General features: G+C 39.1%; 1 protein-coding gene across 9 annotated transcripts in view; it reads left to right on the forward strand.

Annotated features, from left to right (window-relative positions):
- The window catches only part of klc1a (kinesin light chain 1a), a 115,011-nt gene that overhangs the window by 80,875 nt on the left and 13,469 nt on the right, over nucleotides 1-20,667 (forward strand). For 7 of the 9 annotated variants that reach the window (XM_063047876.1, XM_063047927.1, XM_063047900.1 and 4 more), the window contains one exon: nucleotides 9,503-9,633. In XM_063047876.1, the coding sequence (XP_062903946.1) occupies nucleotides 9,503-9,633 (131 nt within the window). The other 2 variants (XM_063047935.1, XM_063047941.1) reach the window with 1 other exon arrangement.

The raw sequence follows: 20,667 nt of genomic DNA on the forward strand, positions 1-20,667 counted from the left end.
TGCATCTGCTCCCAGGACACAGCTTTCCGTTCCAGGACATCAGAGATGTCCTCCTCTAAAGAACAGGGTTTTCCTCGCTCTACTGTTGATGCTGCCCTTGCCCGCATCTGCGCTCACTCCATCTTCCTTCTGCCTTAATAGTGATAGAGTCTCTCTAGTCCCGACCTACTACCGCATCTGCTTCCACAGCCAACAGATTTTCCTCCGCAACTTCTGCCACCTCCAAAGGGATCCTACTACTACTCCCCCCCCCCCCCCGGCTTTCCACAGGCGTCACTCCCTCCACAATTCTCTTGTCCATTTGTCGTCCCCTAACCTACCTCCAGACACTTATCCCTGCAAGCAGCCTAAGTGCTACACTTATCCATACACCCTCTCCCTCACCTCCATCAGGGCCCCAAACAGTACTTCCAGGTGAGGCAACACTTCAACATCATCTATTATGTCTGGTGCTCTCGATGCCACCTCCTCTACTTGGTGAGACCTGTCATAAATTGGGTGACCACTTTGTTGAGCACCTCAGCACCATCCACCATAAGTGGGACTTCCCAGTGGCCAGACATTTTAATTCTGATTTTCGTTCTGACATGTCAGTCCAACTCCTCCTATTATGCCAAGATGAGGCCACTTTCAGGGTGGAGGAGCAACACCTTGTATTCCATCCAGGTACTCTCCAACCTGATGGCATGATATCAATTTCTCTTTCTGGTAAACAAGTTCCCCCCTCCCCCCTCTATTCCCCACTCTGACCTTTTGTAGTACTACTTTTCCCCTGCCTCTTACTTCCCCCAGGTCCCTGCCCCCTTTCCTTTTCTCTTATGGTGCACTCTCTTCTCCAGTCAGATTCTTTCTTCTAAGACTTTGCTCTTTTCCACCCATCTGGCTTCACATATCACCTTTCAGCTAGCTTCTTTCCCCTTGCCCCACCTTTTTATTCTGGTGTCTTCCCCCTTCTCAGTCCTGAAGAAGGATCTCGGTCCAAAATTTTGACTATTTATTCTTTTCCTTAGATGCTGCCTGACCTGTTGAGTTCCTCCAGCGTTTTGTGTATGTTGCTTTGGATTTTCCAGCATTTGCAGACTTTTTTGTGTTATTTATAAAGGAATTACCATCAGACATCAAGAGATAGTGTGGAAGCTGTAGTAAAACAAAGATAGCCTGAGGCAACTGTAGTCAAGGAAAACCTTTTAAAGTGACGTCGCGAGAGACAGATGAGATAACAGAAGGATGTCAAGTCAAGTCGCTTTTTATTGTCAATTTGACCATAAACTGCTGATACAGTACACAGTAAAAACAAAACAATGTTCCTCCAGGACCATGGTGCTACATGAAACAACACAAAACTACACTGGACTAAGTGAGACAGCACAAGGTTACACTAGACTACGTAAGACAACATAAAAACTACAGTAGACTACAGACCTACACAGGACTACATAAAATGCACAAAACAGTGCAGGGCAGTACAATAAATAATAAACAAGACAATAGGCACAGTAGAGGACAAATTACAATATAATGATAAATGATGTAGATGTCAGTCTAGACTCTGAGTGTTCAGGAGTCTGATGGCTTGGGGGAAGAAACTGTTGCACAATCTGGTCGTGAGAGCCGAATGTTTTGGTACCTTTTGCCAGATGGCAGGAGGGAGAAGAGTTTGTATGAGGGGTGCGTGGGGTCCTTCACAATGCTGTTGGCTTTACGGGTGCAGCGTGTGGTGTAAATGTCTAATGGCGGGAAGAGAGACCCTGATGATCTTCTCAGCTGACCTCACTGTCTGCTGCAGGGCCTTGCGATCTGAGACGGTGCAATTCCCGAATCTGGCAGTGATGCAGCTGCTCAGGATGCTCTCGATACATCCTCTGTAGAATTTGGTGAGGTTGGGGGGTGGGAGATGGACTTTTCTCAGCCTTCACAGAAAGTACAGACGCTGCTGGGCTTTCTTGGCTATGGAGCTGGTGTTGAGGGACCAGGTGAGATTCTCCGCCAGGTGAACACCAAGAAATTTGGTGATCTTAACAATCTCAACAGAGGAGCTGTCAATGTTCAGCGGAGAGTGGAACATACCCGATAACTAAGGCTCTGTTGTCTTACTAACTTCAAAACTGTGCTCGAAGTTTTGATTAACTTTGAACACCTTTATTGTCCTTATTAACTTCAAAATATCATGGGCTGTCTGCTTGGAGTTTTGATTGATTTTAACATCTCTGTTGTGAATGGTAATTGATGTTGTGAGTAAGGAATTCAAACATATATAGTTTGATCAATATTCGTAACTGATAAGCCAATTAAGTATAAGAAAAACTCTTTTCTGTTCAGATTGGGCGACGGGCCCATGCTATCCTTGTGCACAAGTAAATACATCTTTTCATTGAGTTGTAAAGATGTATATGTTCTGGGCCCAGTTATTTTATTGTTGGCTAATGAGAGTTACTTTGGTTACGAAGATTTCTCAACAGTAATTGTGGTTAAAATGCCCAGTATAGCAATGACAAGGAGTTGCATTTTAAGGCTGTTTTAAAGCAGGAATTGTTTGCAACTGCCTGGTTTTCTGTTTCTGGTGATTATGCTGTAGAAGCTTGTTACTAATTTCCAATGGTTATGCTGGAGAAAGCCTACAAATAACACAAGACACGAGAGACTGCAGATGCTGGGATCTAGAACAACAAGCTGCTGGAGGAATTCAGTGGGTCGAGCAGCATCTTTTCTGGGTGGGGATGGAAGTTAAATTATCAACACTTCAGATTGAGACCCTGCAATGAGACTGAGCGTGTAAAGAGAAGACAGCCAGTTAAAGAGGAGAATGGTATGGGTGAGATGGGACAGTAGGTGATTGGTGGACCAAGGACAGGTGGAGGATGACAGGCAGATTGAGTTGGGTGGGAATGGGCTGCAGATGAGAGACATGGCAGATGGTGATAGGTAGAAACAGGCAAAAATAGAGAAAGGGCTGATGGACCCAGGGTGAAGGTGGAGACAATCGCCTTTGTATTCCCCCATTATCCTCTCCAATTGTAAAATCTATTAATTTGGCCCAATGATTATTCTAAATACAGAAACACCTCTCAGTTTAAAAAAGTCATCAGAAGTGAATCTTGTCAAGAAAAATGAAAATGGTGTTAATTTGGGAATAACACGAAAACCTAAAAACCCTTGTATTAAAGATTCAAGAAGTAAAGACAAGAATGTAATGCTTCCCTCTAGCACACTCATTGGGAATGAAAGTCTTCATGACAACATTCTTATCCCAAGTTGGACTTGGATGTTCCCTAAATGCATGCATTAAGACTTGGGGGCATCAGCTGCTTTTTTGCCTTTTGCTGAAGATATTTTTGGATGTTAATAGCTGTTTGAAAACATCAGTATTGTTACTAATGTACCTTAACTAGTCACCTTTTATTAACAACTGAGATAATATCACATATATGCAAGTTTGTCAGTGACTTGAACATCAATGTCACTGTGAGCCATATAAATGGAAATATAAAATTACAAAGATTTTAAATTGATCAAAGCACTTGAATTTAATTCCCTATTTGTTATGTTGGAATTCAAGATCTTGTCTGAATCAGTGGCCCAAATTTTTGCCTGGTAATTGGTAATTTAATCACCACGTTACCTTGTCACTAAAATATTGATAAATGTCAACTTTTCCTCTATGCTTGTGGAGTAAGCCATGCAAGTCAAATGTGAGAAACCATAAAGAGATATTAGTGTTCCGCTGTCTCAACTTTTTTGTTACCTTCAACAGAATCTTCAGAAATGGCAATGTTATGGTAGTCATTGGGGAATTTCAGTATGCAGTTAAATTGAGAAAATCAGGTTGGTGGAGGATCCTAAGAGAAAAATTTGTAGAATGCTAACAAGATGGCTTTTTAGAGCAGCGTGTGGTTGAGCCCTCTAAGGGAAGGATATTACTGGATTGGATGTTGTGTAATGAACCAGGTTTGATTATGGAGCCTAAGGTAAAGGAACCCTTAGAAGACAGTGATCATAATATAGAATTCACCCTGTAGTTTGAATAGGAGAAAGTAAAATCAGATATATCAGTATTACAGTGGAGTAAAGGGGATTAGAGGCATTCACGGAGCTAGCCATTGTTGAATGGAAGGAGACACTAGCAGAGATGATGCCAGAACAGCAATGGCTGGAGTTTCGGGGAGTAATTCAGAATATGATGGATAGATACATCCCAAAGAAGTAGCAGCATTCTAACAGAGGATGAGGCAACCATGGTTGACAAGAAAAGTCAAAGACAGCATATAAGCAAAAAGAGAGAGGGTATATAATATAGCAAAACTTAGTGAGAAGTGAAAGGATTGGGAAACTTTTGAAAACCAACAGAAAGCAACTAAGAAGTCAATAAAGAGAGAAAAGGTGAAATATGAAGGTAAGTTAGCCAATAATATAAAATGGGATACAATTTTTTTTCCCTTATATAAATGTTAAAAGAGTGAGAGTGGATATTGGACTGCTGGGAATTGACACTGGAGAGGTAGTAATAGGGGACAAAGGAATGGTGGATGAACTGAATAAGTACTTTGCCTCAAACTTCACTGTGGAAGACACTAGCAGTATGCCAGAAAATCGAGAGTGTAAGAGGGCAGAAGTGAGTGTAGTTACTAATACTGTTTGGGAACTTGAAAGGTCTAAAGGTTGATAAGTCACCTGGACCAGATAGACTGCATCCATGGGTTCTGAAGGTGGTAGCTGAAGAGATTGTGGAGACATTATTATGGATGAGGTTTCGGGGTACTTGGAGGCATATGATAAAATAGGGCGAAGTCAGCATGGTTTCCTTGAGAGGAAATCTTGCTTGACAAATCTGTTGGAATTTTTTGAGGAAATAACGTGCAGGATAGACAAAGGAGAGTCAGTGGACATGTCTGAAATGATTCTTTATTGAATATTTATTGTTGAAGGGCAGCAGTTTGTAGAAACTAGCCAGTTAAACAGCATCTGTGGACGGAAAAGCCAGTTACTGCTTTAGGTTGAAGACCCTTCATCGTTTCTGCTTTTCTGCGCCCATATTGCTTGAATGGCTGAGTTCTTCAGCATTGCTATTTTGTTTCAGGTTCCACCATCTACAGTTTTGTTGCCCCAGTGGTTGATAGAAGAATTGTGGATATGAAATTATCTTTCAATGAATGAGTTGATGATGTATTGTTCAGCCTTTAGGCGTGTACAAATTCATGCATTGCTTATATACTGCAGCTCAACTACTGCGATGAGGTAACTTTCATTCTTGAGTGTAGACATCAGTTTGAACATTTTCCCATTTGTTGTGAAGGTTAGCTAAATTCCTGCAGGAACTTTACTGAAGGTGGGAGTGCAGGAATACCATGAGAGTGAAAAAAGTGCAGGCAATAAGAGCCTTGCTTAACTCTATTCTTCACTATTGGAAAAAAGTAGTCACCTTGTATCTAATTCAAATTGGATTGTAAATTCTGGTCTTCCCTAACTAAAATTAGTAGCTGAAACAATGCCAATATAATCTATTCCTTTCACCTTAAACCTAGATGCTTCAGAGAGGAAATTAATCTGGTGGTCTTCATCAGCATAATTTTCCAAAGCTTTAATATTGCTCACTGTAGAAAAACACAATATGAATAGATGAACAGAACAAATGGAAATCTATAATTTGTAAAGTTTAATTATTTTCCTTTTTGTGAATTGCTCCACAAATGCATCCTGAATGTGCTTAATATGGTTTGCTGTATGATGTTTACTCTTTGTTGGTGCTGCTTTTTGCATTTTTAACTATCATTTTTCAGAGATGTGCACTCTTGAACTTCCAGATGTGTTCTCAGCTTTTGATGCTTTCAGTTTGCCTGTCTGTCTGCAGTGTGTCCCTCTTGTCAGCCTCTACTCACCCTCCATCTGGTTTTCCCATGCCAACATCATCTCTCCATCTACTTTTACACACTTCATGACCACCGTTCTCCTGCACCCTCCTCACTTTTGTTTGTCCTCCGTTTGCCTTTTCCTGTGAGACTTGGTATGAGAATGAGATGAGAAAGTTATCCACATTGATGCAGCTCTCTTAACCAACATCACAAATTAGATTTAAATGACCGTCACATTATTGTTTGTAAGTTGTTGCAGTGTTAAAAATGGCTACCACATAATTGTGACTGCACTTCAAGTCCTGTAGTTGCAAACATTTTGACAAATGGTCTGAAATGAAAGGAATATTGTCCCTTCTTCGACCTCCTGTCTCCTCACATTGCTTTCCTGGCTCTTGAATGCCTTCTCAACATGCTACTGGCTGACATTGCCTCCCCGTTTCTATTTCTAAATGTTATTCTTTGCCTTCTCCCTGCCTACAGTTTCAAGCTTTATATTATTAGTAGTAAATCAATTTTATAATTGGTCTATACTGTATAAGCAAAGATGTTGTATTTTTAAAGTGGTGAGCAGATAGCTTGACCTAGAAATACTGTTCATATAATCTTAAATGAAACTGTTGAAGGTTTTGCAACAGTTTTGACTTGTCTTTTTTTTCCCTCTTCTCTTTTTTTTGTCTGACAGGCGTAGATACCTTTTGTGATACTAACTCTGTCTCCGGTTTGAATGGCATGTACCATCTTCAAGCTTTTAACACCTCTGTGCACTACTGCAATTTATAACTTTGACCAAGCTACACTTTGTTTATATAGAACTTTTTAAAGCCTGTTGTATTTCTGCAGATGATGAGCTTGCTGTATTTTTATTATGTCCTGTCTGAAACTCTGTTTATTACTACAATTCACTGACAAGAATATTATTATAGAGGGCCTATACTTCAGAATTAGAATACCTATCTTAAACTAAGCTAATTAATTTTATTAAATCACCTGTTCATTGGTTATTAGGCTTCTGTCATTTTCATTTGGTATTTCATGTAACTACAAGATAGGTTTATTGATTTACCTTGTGAAATGACTGCTTTGAAATGAGAAAACTATTAAAAAGCATGAATGTGTACAGATAAGAATTTCTTTAAATATAAGCATGTTCTTCCATGTGCTCATTTAACTCTTGTGGTCTATATTAGAACAATCTTATTGATGGGTGCTTTTTTAATTCTGGGTGAACTGTGTATAATACTTAGAGCATAATGTTAATTGCTTTCTGTTGCCTAGAGGTGTGTAATTGTTTCTTTTCTAACTCTAAATAAACTAACTCAATATCTAACTAATGTTTTTTGCCTCTGATCTGCTTTGTAATGCTTCAATTTCTTCTGCAATTTTAAGTATTTTTAATGATGCACCTCACAGTTTTACAGTACCCCCCCAACCAGAAAGGATACCTTCAATATTATGATTTTTTTTTTCTTATGTGCTGTATCATATACCTAAAATATACTATATGTACAAAATTTGTTGTGGTTTCCAAGTTTGAAACAGTGAATTTGCTCCCCATGGAAAAGTGTGAAGCCTATTTTGCAATCAGCATTAGCAAATACTACGTTGCATCTACTTTTCAGAAAAGGACAATTTAGCATTTCTTCTCCACGCAAACCTGTCTTATCTATCAACATTTTTCTGTTTCATATTCTTCTAAAATGCATTTTTCACCTAAGTAACTAGTTCCACATTCAAGTCACTAGGTGAAGAATTTCTTTTTAATTCATACTGAATTTATGATATTTTCTATGTTAGTAATTTGGTACTGATTCAAGTAGAAATTTCTTTGCAACAATCCTTTTGAACCCCTTTTCTCCAGGAAAAAGTTTCTGATAGCTACAATCTTGTCATAAATGCAAATTACTTTTTGAATTTTGGAAGCTTTATATAATTTGGAGACCAGAAATGTACAGTGTTAAAAATCATGATTAAAAATAGATTAGTAGAATGAAATTTTAAAAAGTTGAAAGTACTGTTCAAGAAGTCTTGATATGTTAATAAATATGCATTACCAGACAAAATCTAAGTATGAGCTTGCATTTGAAAAACAAATTGTAAAAATTGAGAACTATTTATACCACAAAATTTAGATGTGTACCTCTTTATACCTCTGGTCGTAACTAATCTGCAACCGGAAAATATACAGTAGTCATTGTGCGTATTTCTTGAATTGCAAAAATAGTTATACCTCAGTGCATTATATCATATTCTTTACAGTTGATTCTATCATTGAAAGGGAACAAAAAAAAGGGTGTTTAGTTGAAAATGGGTGCTTCAGCTGGAAAAAAACTCAGTAAGAACTTCATTGGTATCAGGTTGATTATATCTATAAGTGATGTAAAGTTATGTAATTGTCCAGTTGGTAATTGGTTTATTATCACATGAGCTGAGATATGGGAAAAGCTTTGTTTGCATGTCATGTAGACAGATGATCTCATACGCAAGTATATAAAGGCAGTATAGTGATGATCCTCTGGTTGTGTTTGACCAGGGATATTGCATCTTAGCTGTCAAAGTTGATACTCAAGCCAGGAGAGTACATTATGGAGGACAAGCTGTTCCCTATGCAGCAGGCTCTCCCTCTCCATGCAGCTAATGAGTCTAAAGGAATGGCAGAGACAAATACAGCGTAGTCCAGCAGTGTGGCCAGTCAGCATTGAACTCAACATAGGACTGCCTTAGGGATACTCCTTGGGTTACTTTTGAAGCCTTCCCCATGAGTGGGTATTGCCGCAAGCGGAGGTTTGAGATCAGAGATTTCCATTTAGATGAACTGCTGCCCATGGCTGAAAAGCCCCATCTGCCTAGAACGATTCGTTTTAAGATGCTGGTAACCCACCACTGTGCCACCTTCTATCAATAGAAAGGGTTCTGCCAGGCTTACTAGCTAAGCCACTTGCAAAGGCCTAGAGCTGGACTTGATTATCAGAGACTACCTGAGACACATGCCATTATTAATAAGTAGTGGGATCTCATCCCCACTGTGACCTTCCCCCTCCCTAATCTATGACAAGCATGAAGTACTATAAAAGGATAAACAATAACAAAATGCAGAGTACTGTATGTATATCCTTACAGTTACAAAGTACAGTACAGGTAGTCTAGTAAGGTGCAAGGGCCAAGATGCGGCAGATAGATCAGGAGTTCTCTTCAAATGGAATTTAAAATGTGTTCTAATCATAAATGTTTGCCAAAGCAGAATACAAGGGATTATATCAAAAAAGTAAATGTTTTTTGGTTAAAAAAATTGCAGCAGGCATAAATATAAATATTTTGTTTACAATTGTAAGATGTTTGATGTAGGCATTCATAGCAATAATTAGCACCAATTTTCTTTGTTATGATGTGCTCAATGTAGAATACATTTTATAATATTTTTGATTAAAAGAATCAATTGAATGTTGAAATATAAACAAATAATTGCAAAAATGAAAATCAATAATTGTGATAATAACAAACCATATAAAACTTCTATCAGTAATGTTAAGAAAGTAATCTTGTAGTATTTCTCATTTAAGTCTCCTTTCATGGAATTCAATATGTTCACACATCAAAAGACAGATCAACTGAGTTAAATAGACTTTGAAATTTGCCCTCTATCGTTTGGCTTTCAGGATGGAACTGGATCTTTGAAGCGTAGTGGTTCCTTCAGTAAACTTCGTGCTTCCATTAGACGCAGTAGTGAAAAACTCGTCAGAAAACTGAAAGGAGGTAATCCACGAGATAATGAGCCCAAGAATTCTGGGTAATTATTAATTCTCTGATTTCGCCTCTGTTCTGAATGTTTTTTTTCCCAATTTGACACTGTATTACATAGATGTGACTGTTATTTTGTAATTGCACACATAGTATTATGGTAATTTAATAGTAAAAAAGATATACATTTATACGGTGCTTTTCATTTTCCAAGACCTCCATGTTTCCCAAAGCACTTCTGTTAAATACTTTTCTGTAAAATGCATTCAATGCTCCAAGTTAGGATATACAGTCTGGATAGTTATGAGAGCCAGCTTTGCTGTTGATGTTGTTAGATTTGTCTCTGAATGTTAAGTAGTTGAGAGACAGTAAAATGATCTGGAAAATTCCCCTTGGATTGTTCCCAGGATATCTCATATTTGTACGGCTTGTTAGTTATGGTAGGTAAATCGCCTTAAAAGTTAGCAATTATGTGGTGAGTGTCTCTGTCCATGTTAATCAGATAAAGCAAGGTGGAGAGAAGCTTGCTCTTGAGCATGATTAAGGGCGCAAGGAAGAGTCTGTGAACAGGCATTCAGCTTCTGTAATGTAGACATCAGTTTATCAAGCCACAACGACGATAGCATTTCCCAGTCAGCAGGTTTGATGCTGGGGCTAGTCCTCAGTAAGCAGAAGGATTCAGAATAGTCTGGCTTTGAGTAAATAAGCAGTAAAATCAAAATCTGTCATGATAGCAATTAGCAATGAATGACTCTACCATGATCGGAAGGATGGATCCAGTTGTATTGTGAATTCGGGAGTTGGAAGAAAAGGTCCACATTCTGGGGTAAGGACCAGGTCAAACAATGGGTACATAAGCAGGAGTGGCAGAGAAGTTCAATGTTTGGGCTTGGGTAAGATGGGAACTTGGCAGATTGAAGCTGAGGCCTCTACTGAAGACTAATAGTCATAATCAAGGAGGGGAAGATCAGAGGGGAAAATGAAATCATGGGGAGAAATGACAGTCAAATAAAGTGAAGAGGAAGAAGGATCTGGAGGAATGTTAGAATTCAAAAGATTTTGGAAAAAAGGCCAACAGAAGTATTTGTTGCTGTGAGGAATATAATGTTCTGATGGCTATATTTGTTTTTCTGCTTTATTTCTCAAGCTGTAAGAATTTGATACCACCAGAATAACAAATATATAATTTTAAAATTTCATAATATTCTTTAATACATTGAATACTGCTTAGATTCCACATGGTATGATCCTTGTCAAATTTTGAACTTTTCAAATCAGTGTACTACAACGTTTTTTTAAAATCAAAACTGTCCAAAATTACCAAGAGATATGTTAACATTAAAAATAGTCAGTACTTTCTTTAAACATTATTTTCTTTCCTTAATGAATGGAAGAATCTGGTTCGTCATTACAGCCTGGCATTCTCATGCATTGTCCAAAAAGCTTAATATCATAATAATAAAAACTATTAACCATTAGAGGTCTCATGACATCTCAGTACTATCCTTGCCTGATACCTGCACATTAACTTCAGAGGTGAAGTTCATGTGACGGGGCTAGGAGTAAATTCCTTGAATGTGTTCCTTTTGTCAAAAGATACTTAATGATTTACAAAATAATTATTTTACAAGAGTGAAAATGTACCAAGAAGTATTAGATGTCCTTGAAAGCGATTTCAATTAATGGAACCATTGTTGAACTTCAAAACAAGATCTGCAAGCAAACCGCAAAGGCTCCTGACCTAGTTTTGATGTTATCTTTGGGTTTATTATCATTGGTTCATCTATGTCACAGTGATTTTTAGAATATTTATACTTCCTGGAAGTGAGCAGGTAGTTTCAATTTGTACATATTGGAGATACTATTTGTTAGTTTAAAAAAAAATCTTTGAGCATGAGCAAATTAGAATATGGGCTTTGATTTATTTTACCAAATTCAGAGGAAAAATAAAAACCTTGAAACTGCCATGTTGACTAGTATTTTTGCACTGTCAGTGCAATAATTTTAAAAACAGCTTTTAATTATCCTCTTTCTTGCTTTGCTTATGTTTTATACTTGGTTATTTGCAACCTTGACCTTTTGGGTTAACCAACTGTTTCCATTTTCTGCAAAGTTTAATTGCTTTTGTGAATAAGGTTTTTATACTTTAGTTATGTTTTCCTACAATAGTACTTCACTCTGTTGTAGAATAACTTAAGTATTCATTTCCCTTGTGATGCATTCAGAAAAGAGCCCTAAGATGAAGTTCCATGAGCACAGCCAGATGGGTTAGATACTGTTACTGGAATTGAATAACGCTGCGCTTAGCCTACCTGCTTCTTCCTGTCTTTAAGATAATTCCATACCAGATCCAAAAAAATAATCTGGTAGCTAATGTATCTATTAATAATTGTTTTATTTCATATTATTTGTTTATGTTCTAAATTTTTTATTTAGAAGGACTTGTACATTTTTATCATCAGGCTGCCTTACCACATACACCGTTACAAAATAGTTGATAGTACTTTTAAGTTATAGAGTTGGTCTCAAATGAATGGAATGTATTAATTTCACAAATTCAAGTATACTAGTTGGTACATATTTGATAAAGAACTAAAATGAAGAACAAAACTGTAGCAGCAGAAATTTTGATATAATAGCAGAAGAATGTCAGGATATATCTGAAAAGAGGAGCAATTAACACTTCAGGTTAGGCACCCTTAATGAGTACTGAGAAATAAACTATAGAGAAGTGATAAATGAGACCAAGTAAAATGATAGACTAAGACCAAGATTGCTATGGGAGAGTTAGATGAAGGCATGAAGTCAATGGGTTAATGGAGCCAGTTAGAAAGAGAGAAAATGAACAACATTTGTGAAATGAGGGCAGTTAACAGTGAGGATACAAAGGAATAAAAAAAGTTGTAAAATGCAAAGGTTCATTTTATTATCAAAATATGTACGCAGAATACAACTGAGATTTGTCTTCTCCGGATAGCAATGAAATACAGAAAAACCATAGAAGTAGTTGAAGGAAAAGACATCAGTTGGCAGATAAAACTATGCTGCTAGAGAAGAACAAGCTATATCACAGACAGATGCCCCAGAGCAGAACTGAGCATTTTTGAAATGGAACAAAAGCGAGTAACTTAGAATTTGAGATTAAAGTTTGCCCAGACAGGATTGAGAGAATTAAAATAGCATGAAACACTGAGCTCAAAGTTGCTTCTTTGAACTGGAAACAAGTGTTCCTCAAAATGTTTGATTCTGCATTTAGTTTCTCCAATGTAGAAGTCACCATGATTTGATTATGGGATGCAGTATACCTGGCCCGGGCAGATTGCAGCAGTACAGACTCTGCCTTAATGCTAAAACTTGTGTTGGTAGCAACACGCACAAAATGCTGGAGGAACTCAGCATAAGCAGTTGACGTTTTGAGTCATGACCCTTCTTCTGCACTGGAAGGGAAGGAGAAAGATGCCAAAATAAAAAGGTACGCAGATAGCTAGAAGGTGATAAGTGAAGCCAGGTGGGTAGGAAAGATAAAGGCAGGAGAAGAAGGAATTGCATAGGAGAGGAGAGTGGACTAAAGGAGAGAGTGGAGGAGGAGAGGGACCAAGGGGAGGGGAAAGGCAGATAAGAAGAGGTAAGAGGCCTGTGTGGGGAATAGAAGAAGGAGGGAGGAGGAGGATTTTTTTTTACCAGAAGGAGAAATTGATATACCATAAGACATAGCAGAATTAGGTCATTTGGCCCATTGAGTCTTCTCCACCATAAGATCATGGCTGATCCCTTTTCTCTCCCTTCTCAGCCCTCACCCCGGCCTTCTCCCCATAGCCTTTGATGTCGTGGCCAATCAAGAACCCATCAATCTCCGCCTTAAATACACTCAATGCCCTGGCCTCCACAGTTGCCTGTGGTAACAAATTCTATAAATTCACCATCCTCTGGCTAAAGAAATTTCTCCACATCTATCCTGATGTTGTACCCCCTTGTCCTAGACTCCACCACCGTGGGAAGCATCCTTTTTACATCTACTCTGTCTTGGTCTTCCAACTTTCGAAAGGTTTCAGTGAAGTTCCCCTCCCCCCCCCCACCCCCCATCCTTCCAAATTCCAAGTACAGACCCAGAGCATTCAAACATTCCTCATATGATAATCCCTTCATTCCCGGAATCATCCTTGTGAACCTCCTCTGATCCATCTCCCATGCTAGCACATCATTTCTTGGATAAGGTTCCCAAACCTGTTCACAATACACAAGGTGAGGCCTCATCAGTGCCTTATGAAGCCGCAGCATCACATCCTTGTTCTTGTATTCTATATCTCTTGAACTGAATGGTAACATTGCATTTGCCTTCTTCACCACTGACTTAACCTGCAAATTAACCTTTAGGATGTTCTGCACAAGGACTCTCCAGTCCCTTTGCATCTTAGATTTTTGGATTTTCTCCCCTTTTAGAAAGTAATCTGCACATTTACTTCTACCAAAGTGCATGATCATGCATTTTCCAACATTGTATTTCATTTGCCACTTTCTTGCCCATTCTCCTAATCTGTCTAAGTTCTTCTGCAGCCTTCCTGTTTCCTCAACACTACCTGCCCCGCCACCAATATTCGTATCATCTGACAACAAAGCCATCATCTAAATCATTGATATACAGCATAAAAAGAAGCGGTCTCAACACTGACCCCTGTGGAACATCACCAGTCACTGGCAGCCAACCAGAAAAGGAACATTTTATTTTCACTTGCTGCCTCCTACCAATCAGCCAATGATGCTCTAACCATGTTAGTAACTTTCCTGTATTTCCATGGGCTCTTAATTTGGTAGGCAGCCTAATGTGTGCCACCTTGTCAAAGGCCTTCTGAAAGTCTAAATATACAACATCCACTGCATCCCCTTTATCTATTCTGCTTGTAATTTCTCAAAGAATTCCAACAGGTTCATCAGGCAAGATTTTCCCTGAAGGAAACCATGCCGACTTTGTCCTATCTTGTCCTGTGTCACCAAGTACACCAAAACCTCATCCTTAACAATTTCTCCAACATCTTCCCAACCACTGAGGTCAGGCTAAATGGTCTATAGTTTTCTTTCTGCTGCCTCCCTCCTTTCTTGAAAAGTGGAGTGACACTTGCAGTTTTTCAGTTCTCTGGAACCATGCCAGAGTCCAATGATTCTTGAAAGATCATTACTTATGCCTCAACAATCTCTACCACTACCTCTTTCAGAATCCTAGGGTGCATTTCATCTGGTCTGGGTGCCTTATGTACCTTGAGGTCTTTCAGCTTTTTGAGCATCTTCTCCCTTATAATAGTGACTGCACTCACTTCTCTTCCCTCACACCCTTCAACAGCTGACAGTCACACTGTTAGTGTCTTCCATCATGAAAACTGATACAAAATACTCATTTAATTTATCTGTCATTTCCTTGTCCCTGTTATTATTTCTCTGGCCTCGTTGGCAAGCAGTCCTAGGTCCGCCCTGTTCTGTTTTATTTTTTATATACTTGAAAAAGTTTTTTCTATCCACCTCGATATTGTTTGCTTGCTTGCTTTCATATTTCATCTTTTCCCTCCTAATGTTTCTTTTAGTTACTTTCTGTAGGTTTTTACAAGCTTCCCAATCCTCTATCTTCCCACTAATTTTTGCTTTGTCGTATGCCCTCTCCTTTGCTTTTACATTAGCTTTGACTTCCCTTGTCAGCCACGGTTATACTATTTTCCCAATTGAGTATTTCTTTGTTTTTGGAACACATCTATCCTGCACCTTCCTCATAATCACACCATCAGGTTGGAGGGTACCCAGATAGAATAAACAGTGTTCTCTTCCACCCTGAGGGTGGTTTCATCTTGGCACAAGGACCCTGGACTTGCATGTCAGAATGGGAATTGGAATTAAAATGTTTGGCCACCGGGAATTTCTGCTTTTGGCGGATGGAACAGAGGTGCTCTACAAAGGGATCCCCCAATGTGACGGGTCTCACCATTGTTGCGGAGGCCATGTCAAGAGCACAGGACATAATAGACGACCCCAGCAGATTTGCAGCTGAAGTGTTACCTCACCTGGAAGGACTGAGGACCTGAATGGAGGTGAGGGAGGAATTGAGTATAAGTGCAAAGAAGTCCTTCTGCAGCTGTACACGGCCCTGCTGAGACCACACCTGGAGTACTGTGCAGTTTTGGTCTCCAAATTTGAGGAAGGACATTCTTGCTATTGAGGGAATGCAGCGTAGGTTCACAAGGTTAATTCCCGGGATGGCGGGACTGTCATATAGAACCATAGAACATTACAGCACAGAAACAGGCCTTTTGGCCCTTCTTGGCTGTGCCGAACTATTTTTCTGCCTAGTCCAACTGACCTGCACCTGGACCATATCCCTCCATACACCTCTCATCCATGTACTTGTCCAAGTTTTTCTTAAATGTTAAAAGTGAGCCCGCATTTACAACTTCATCTGGCAGCTCATTCCACACTCCCACCACTCTCTGTGTGAAGAAGACCCCCTAATGTTCCCTTTAAGCTTTTCCCCCTTCACGTCCTCTGTCCTCTGTTTTTTTCCTACCCTTGCCTCAGTGGAAAAAGCCTGCTCACATTCACTCTATCTATACCCATCATAATTTTATATACCTCTATCAAATCTCCCTCATTCTTTATGCTCCAGGGAATAAAGTCCTAACCTATTCAACCTTTCTCTGTAACTCAGTTTCTCAAGTCCCAGCAACATTCTTGTAAACCTTCTCTGCACTCTTTCAACCTTATTAATATCCTTCCTGTAATTTGGTGACCAAAACTGTACACAATACTCCAAATTTGGTCTCACCAGTGCCTTATACAACTTCACCATAACATTCCAACTCTTATACTCAATACCTTGATTTATAAAGGCCAATGTACCAAAAGCTGTCTTTACAACCCTATCTATCTGTGACGCCACTTGTAGGGAATTTTGTATCTGTATTCCCAGATCCCTCTGTTCTACTGCACTCCTCAGTGCTCTACCATTTACCTTGTATGTTCTACCTTGGTTTGTCCTTCCAAAGTGCAATACCTCACACTTGTCTGTATTAAAACTCCATCTGCCATTTTTCAGCCCATTTTTCCAGCTGGTCCAAATCCCTCTGCAAGCTTTGAAAACCTTCCTCACTGTCCACTACACCTCCAATCTTTGTATCATCAGCAAATTTGCTGATCCAATTTACCACATTATCATCCAGATCATTGATATAGATGGCAAATAACAGTGGACTCAGCATATGTCGAAAGATTGGAGCGACTAGGCTTGTATACTCTGGAATTTAGAAGGCTGAGAGGGGATCTTATTGAAAATATAAGATTATTAAGGGATTGGACAAGCTGGAGGCAGGAAGCATGTTCCCGCTGATGGGTGAGTCCAGAACCAGAGGCCACAGTTTAAGAATTAAGGGGTAGGCTATTTAGAACGGAGTTGAGGAAAAACTTTTTCACCCAGAGAGTGGTAGATGTGTGGAATGCTCTGCCCCAGAAGGCTGTGGAGGCCAGGTCTCTGGATGCTTTCAAGAAAGAGATGGATAGAGCTCTTAAAGATAGCGGAATCAAAGGTTATGGAGATAAGGCAGGAACTGGATACTGATTGTGGATGATCAGCCATGATCATGGTGAATGGCGGTGCTAGCTCAAAGGGTTGAATGGCCTACTCCTGCACCTAGTGTCTATTGTCTATTGAATGGGCAGGTGTAGCACTTTGGCTATTTGCAGGGATTAGTGCCAGAAGAGAGATTAGTGGGAGGGATGAATAACAAGGGAGTCACAAAGGGAGTGATCTCTGTGGAAAGTGGAGAGATGGGAGCGGGGGGTGTAAAGATGCGTTTGGTGATAGGATCCCTTTGGAGATGGTGGAAGTTACAGAGGATGATGCGTTAGATGAAGAGGCTGATGGGGTAGGACACAAAGACAAAAAGAACTCTTTCTCAATCTGCGTGCAGTTTATCCAGTTCTGCTATTCTCGTCCATCTGTGAGGTTGATTCAGTCTTTCTCTCCCCATTAGCACAATCTGTCCTGCTATGCATCTCATGCAGTTGTTCACTCCTGATTCTTTTGCGATCCAAAGGTTCTTTGGAAATTAAGAATGATGCATAAAACTTGTTGCTTGTGATACAAGCATTGCAAGAACAAAGGAAACGAAAGGAGAAGCATGGTGAGGCATAAGGGGGAGGGGATAAAGAAAGAGCAGAGGAAGAGAGCCTAAGGTAAAGAGGGAAAAAAGAGAAAGAATGAACAAAGGTGGTCTGGTCTTGTACCAGACCACAGATTCCATTGAAGTTCCATGGATAACCAATTAAATAGCCAGATTCAAGTAATGTGAACCCGCCATTGAAACCAAGAAATTTCCAGAAAAGTACAGAGGTAACTTTAACCACTGGAAAATTCACTGAGCAATCACATGTATATAGACATGCAAACAAGCATAAGAATGTTAAAACTACAAGGGAAAAAAAACATATATAGCCAAGTTCAACACAGTTCTGCATTTCCCATGTTTTTTTTACATTTTGTTGTGCTCTGACTCTAGCTGTTCTCATTTTGCAGGTTTTGTTTATAGTCATACGTCACAGAAATAGACTTTTGGCCCATTATGTACATGCCAATCAGTAATTCCAATTTCTATCATAAGACATTGGGGTTGAATTAGCCCATTCAGCCCATTGAATCTGCTTCACCATTCGATCATGCTTGATGATTTTTCTCTCTCATCCTGTTCCCTTAACCTTTTGACAACCTTATTTATCAATAATCTATCAACCACTGCTTTAAATATACCCAAAGACTTCCAATTTGTGCTTTGTAAGGCGTGAAAATGCCCGACGCAGGCCTCTCATGGTCTGAGTCAATGTTCCCTCCCCTCCCCAAAGACTTAGCATCTACAGCCGCTTGTGGCAATGAATTTCGGTTTCAATACCCTATGGCTAAGGAAACTCCTCTTCATCTCTTTTGCAAATGAATATCCTTTTATTCTGGTTGTAGACTGTCTTACAACTGGAAGCATGTTCTCCAGGCCCATTCTACTGCCCTTCCAATATTTGGTAGGTTTCAATGAGGCACAGGCCCAAAGCCATCAAAAGTTTTTCATACATTAACCTTTTCTTCCCCAAGCGCGTTGTTGTAAATCTCTAGATGCTCTGCAACATCAGTGCATCCTTTCTTATATGTGGTCCAACCAGAAAGGCCCCCTTTATTCCAACTCTTTTCCTTCTGCCAGTCAGCTAATCGTTTGTCGATGCTAATACCTCTACTATAATACCAAGGGGTTAGGAGCCTCATTTTGTGGCACCTTGTCAGGGCCTTCTGAAAATCCAAGTACACAATGCCTCCTGATTCTGCTTTGTCTATCCTGCTTGTTTCTTCCTCAAAGAATTAGCAATTTTACAGTCCTCTTCACTCTTAATAATTCCTGACTCTAGTAATTCTTGAAAAATCACAACTGATGCCTCCACAGTCTCTTCAGCTACCTCTTTCAGAACCCTGGGGCATAGTACATCTGGTCTGGGTGACTTATCGACCTGCAGACCTTTCAGCTTCCCAATGAAATTTTCCTTAATAATAGTGACTATACTCACTTCTGTTCCTTGACACCCCTGAGTTTCTGGCATGTTTCTGGTATCTTCCACAGTGAAGACTGATGCAAAATACTACTACTCCGGTGTCATTTGCTCGCAGTCCATTGTCTACTTTTGTCTCTCATTTATTCTTTGTATATCTGGGGGGGGGGGGGAGGGAAACTTTTGGTAGCCCCTCTCACATTATTACCAGCTTGCCTTCGTATTTTATCTTTTCTCCTCATTGCTTTTTTTTTAGTTGCCTTCTGTTGGTTTTTAATGTTTGCAATATTGTATGCTTTTGTGCTATCTTTGACTTCCCACCATGGTTCATCTCCTTGCCCCCTTCCCACATTCAGTCCACAATAGAGAGACATATCAAAATAAGATTTAGTATCACTCACAAATGTCATGGAATTTGATTTTTTTTTTGCGGCAGCAGTACAGTGAAATACGTAATATTACTATGGTGTTGTGCAAAAATCTTGGGTACACTAATGATTAAATAGACCAAAAGAAATTACACTGTGTTGGAAATGCATGATTCCTAGTCCAGCTCACACACAATAGGCTGTGTGATTTCTGAGGTAGATATTGGGGAACAAACAGATCAAAGAAAAGTCTTAAACCAACTTGGGATGGGAAAATTATGGAAATTTGCAAACCTATTTGCAGCCTATTAAGAATAAGTTCTAAAATATAACTATGAGCATGTAATACATTCAGCACAATATCACCTATCTTTTTTATATAGTGACATAAGCCTTCTCCAGGTACTTGTCTATTTTGAATATTTGTAGCAAATACTCTTTCACAACACATTAGTCTTGTTTTAAGGGTTGGTATTTAGCATTGCCTCATCCCTTGCCCTTCATCTAAGCTTCATCTTGTCATCTCTCCTTTTACAATGGACAAGAGAGAGTTGTTTCTGACATCTTATCTCTGTTCATGCCTGTAGGCCTTTTGCTATCGAGGGAAAGCTTTTAAATCAAATTTCTAAGTTGTGTCCTCTTGTGTACAGAAGGATGCCTATTAAGTCTTGTTTTCCTATTTGTTTCAAATATTAACTTCTAACTTTAGTGTTGGGGTGTAGGTGATTCACAAGTAATCTTGCATAAAATGTTGCTGAATGATTATGGCTTTTTTATGTTAACACCATTTTTTAAACTAAACGTTTTGGGTACCTAAGGTATCCAAGAAATTTTTAAAGGAGGAAGAATTTGGGCTAATGAATACTTTAGACTAGTGGGTGCAGACTTAAAAATGAACCTGGAATACTGTCTAAAATTTTTTGAAAATGAATATAAGTTGGTCTTCCTAATCATTCATAAATATTACATACACATTTTAACATGCTTGATTTAATTTCTGAATTTAAATTCTTGAGCCCAAAAAATATTGTACAAACTGAGTTCATCAAATTTCTATAACACATTTGCCGAAAACTTTAATGAAGTATTAATTTTTGATTCACCTTAAGCTTCAAATCCAATGTAGTCTTCCAACTTAACTGGCCTGTCTTAGTTGG

Source organism: Mobula hypostoma, chromosome 1 (assembly GCF_963921235.1).
Source record: "Mobula hypostoma chromosome 1, sMobHyp1.1, whole genome shotgun sequence".
Classification (NCBI taxonomy): domain Eukaryota; kingdom Metazoa; phylum Chordata; class Chondrichthyes; order Myliobatiformes; family Myliobatidae; genus Mobula; species Mobula hypostoma.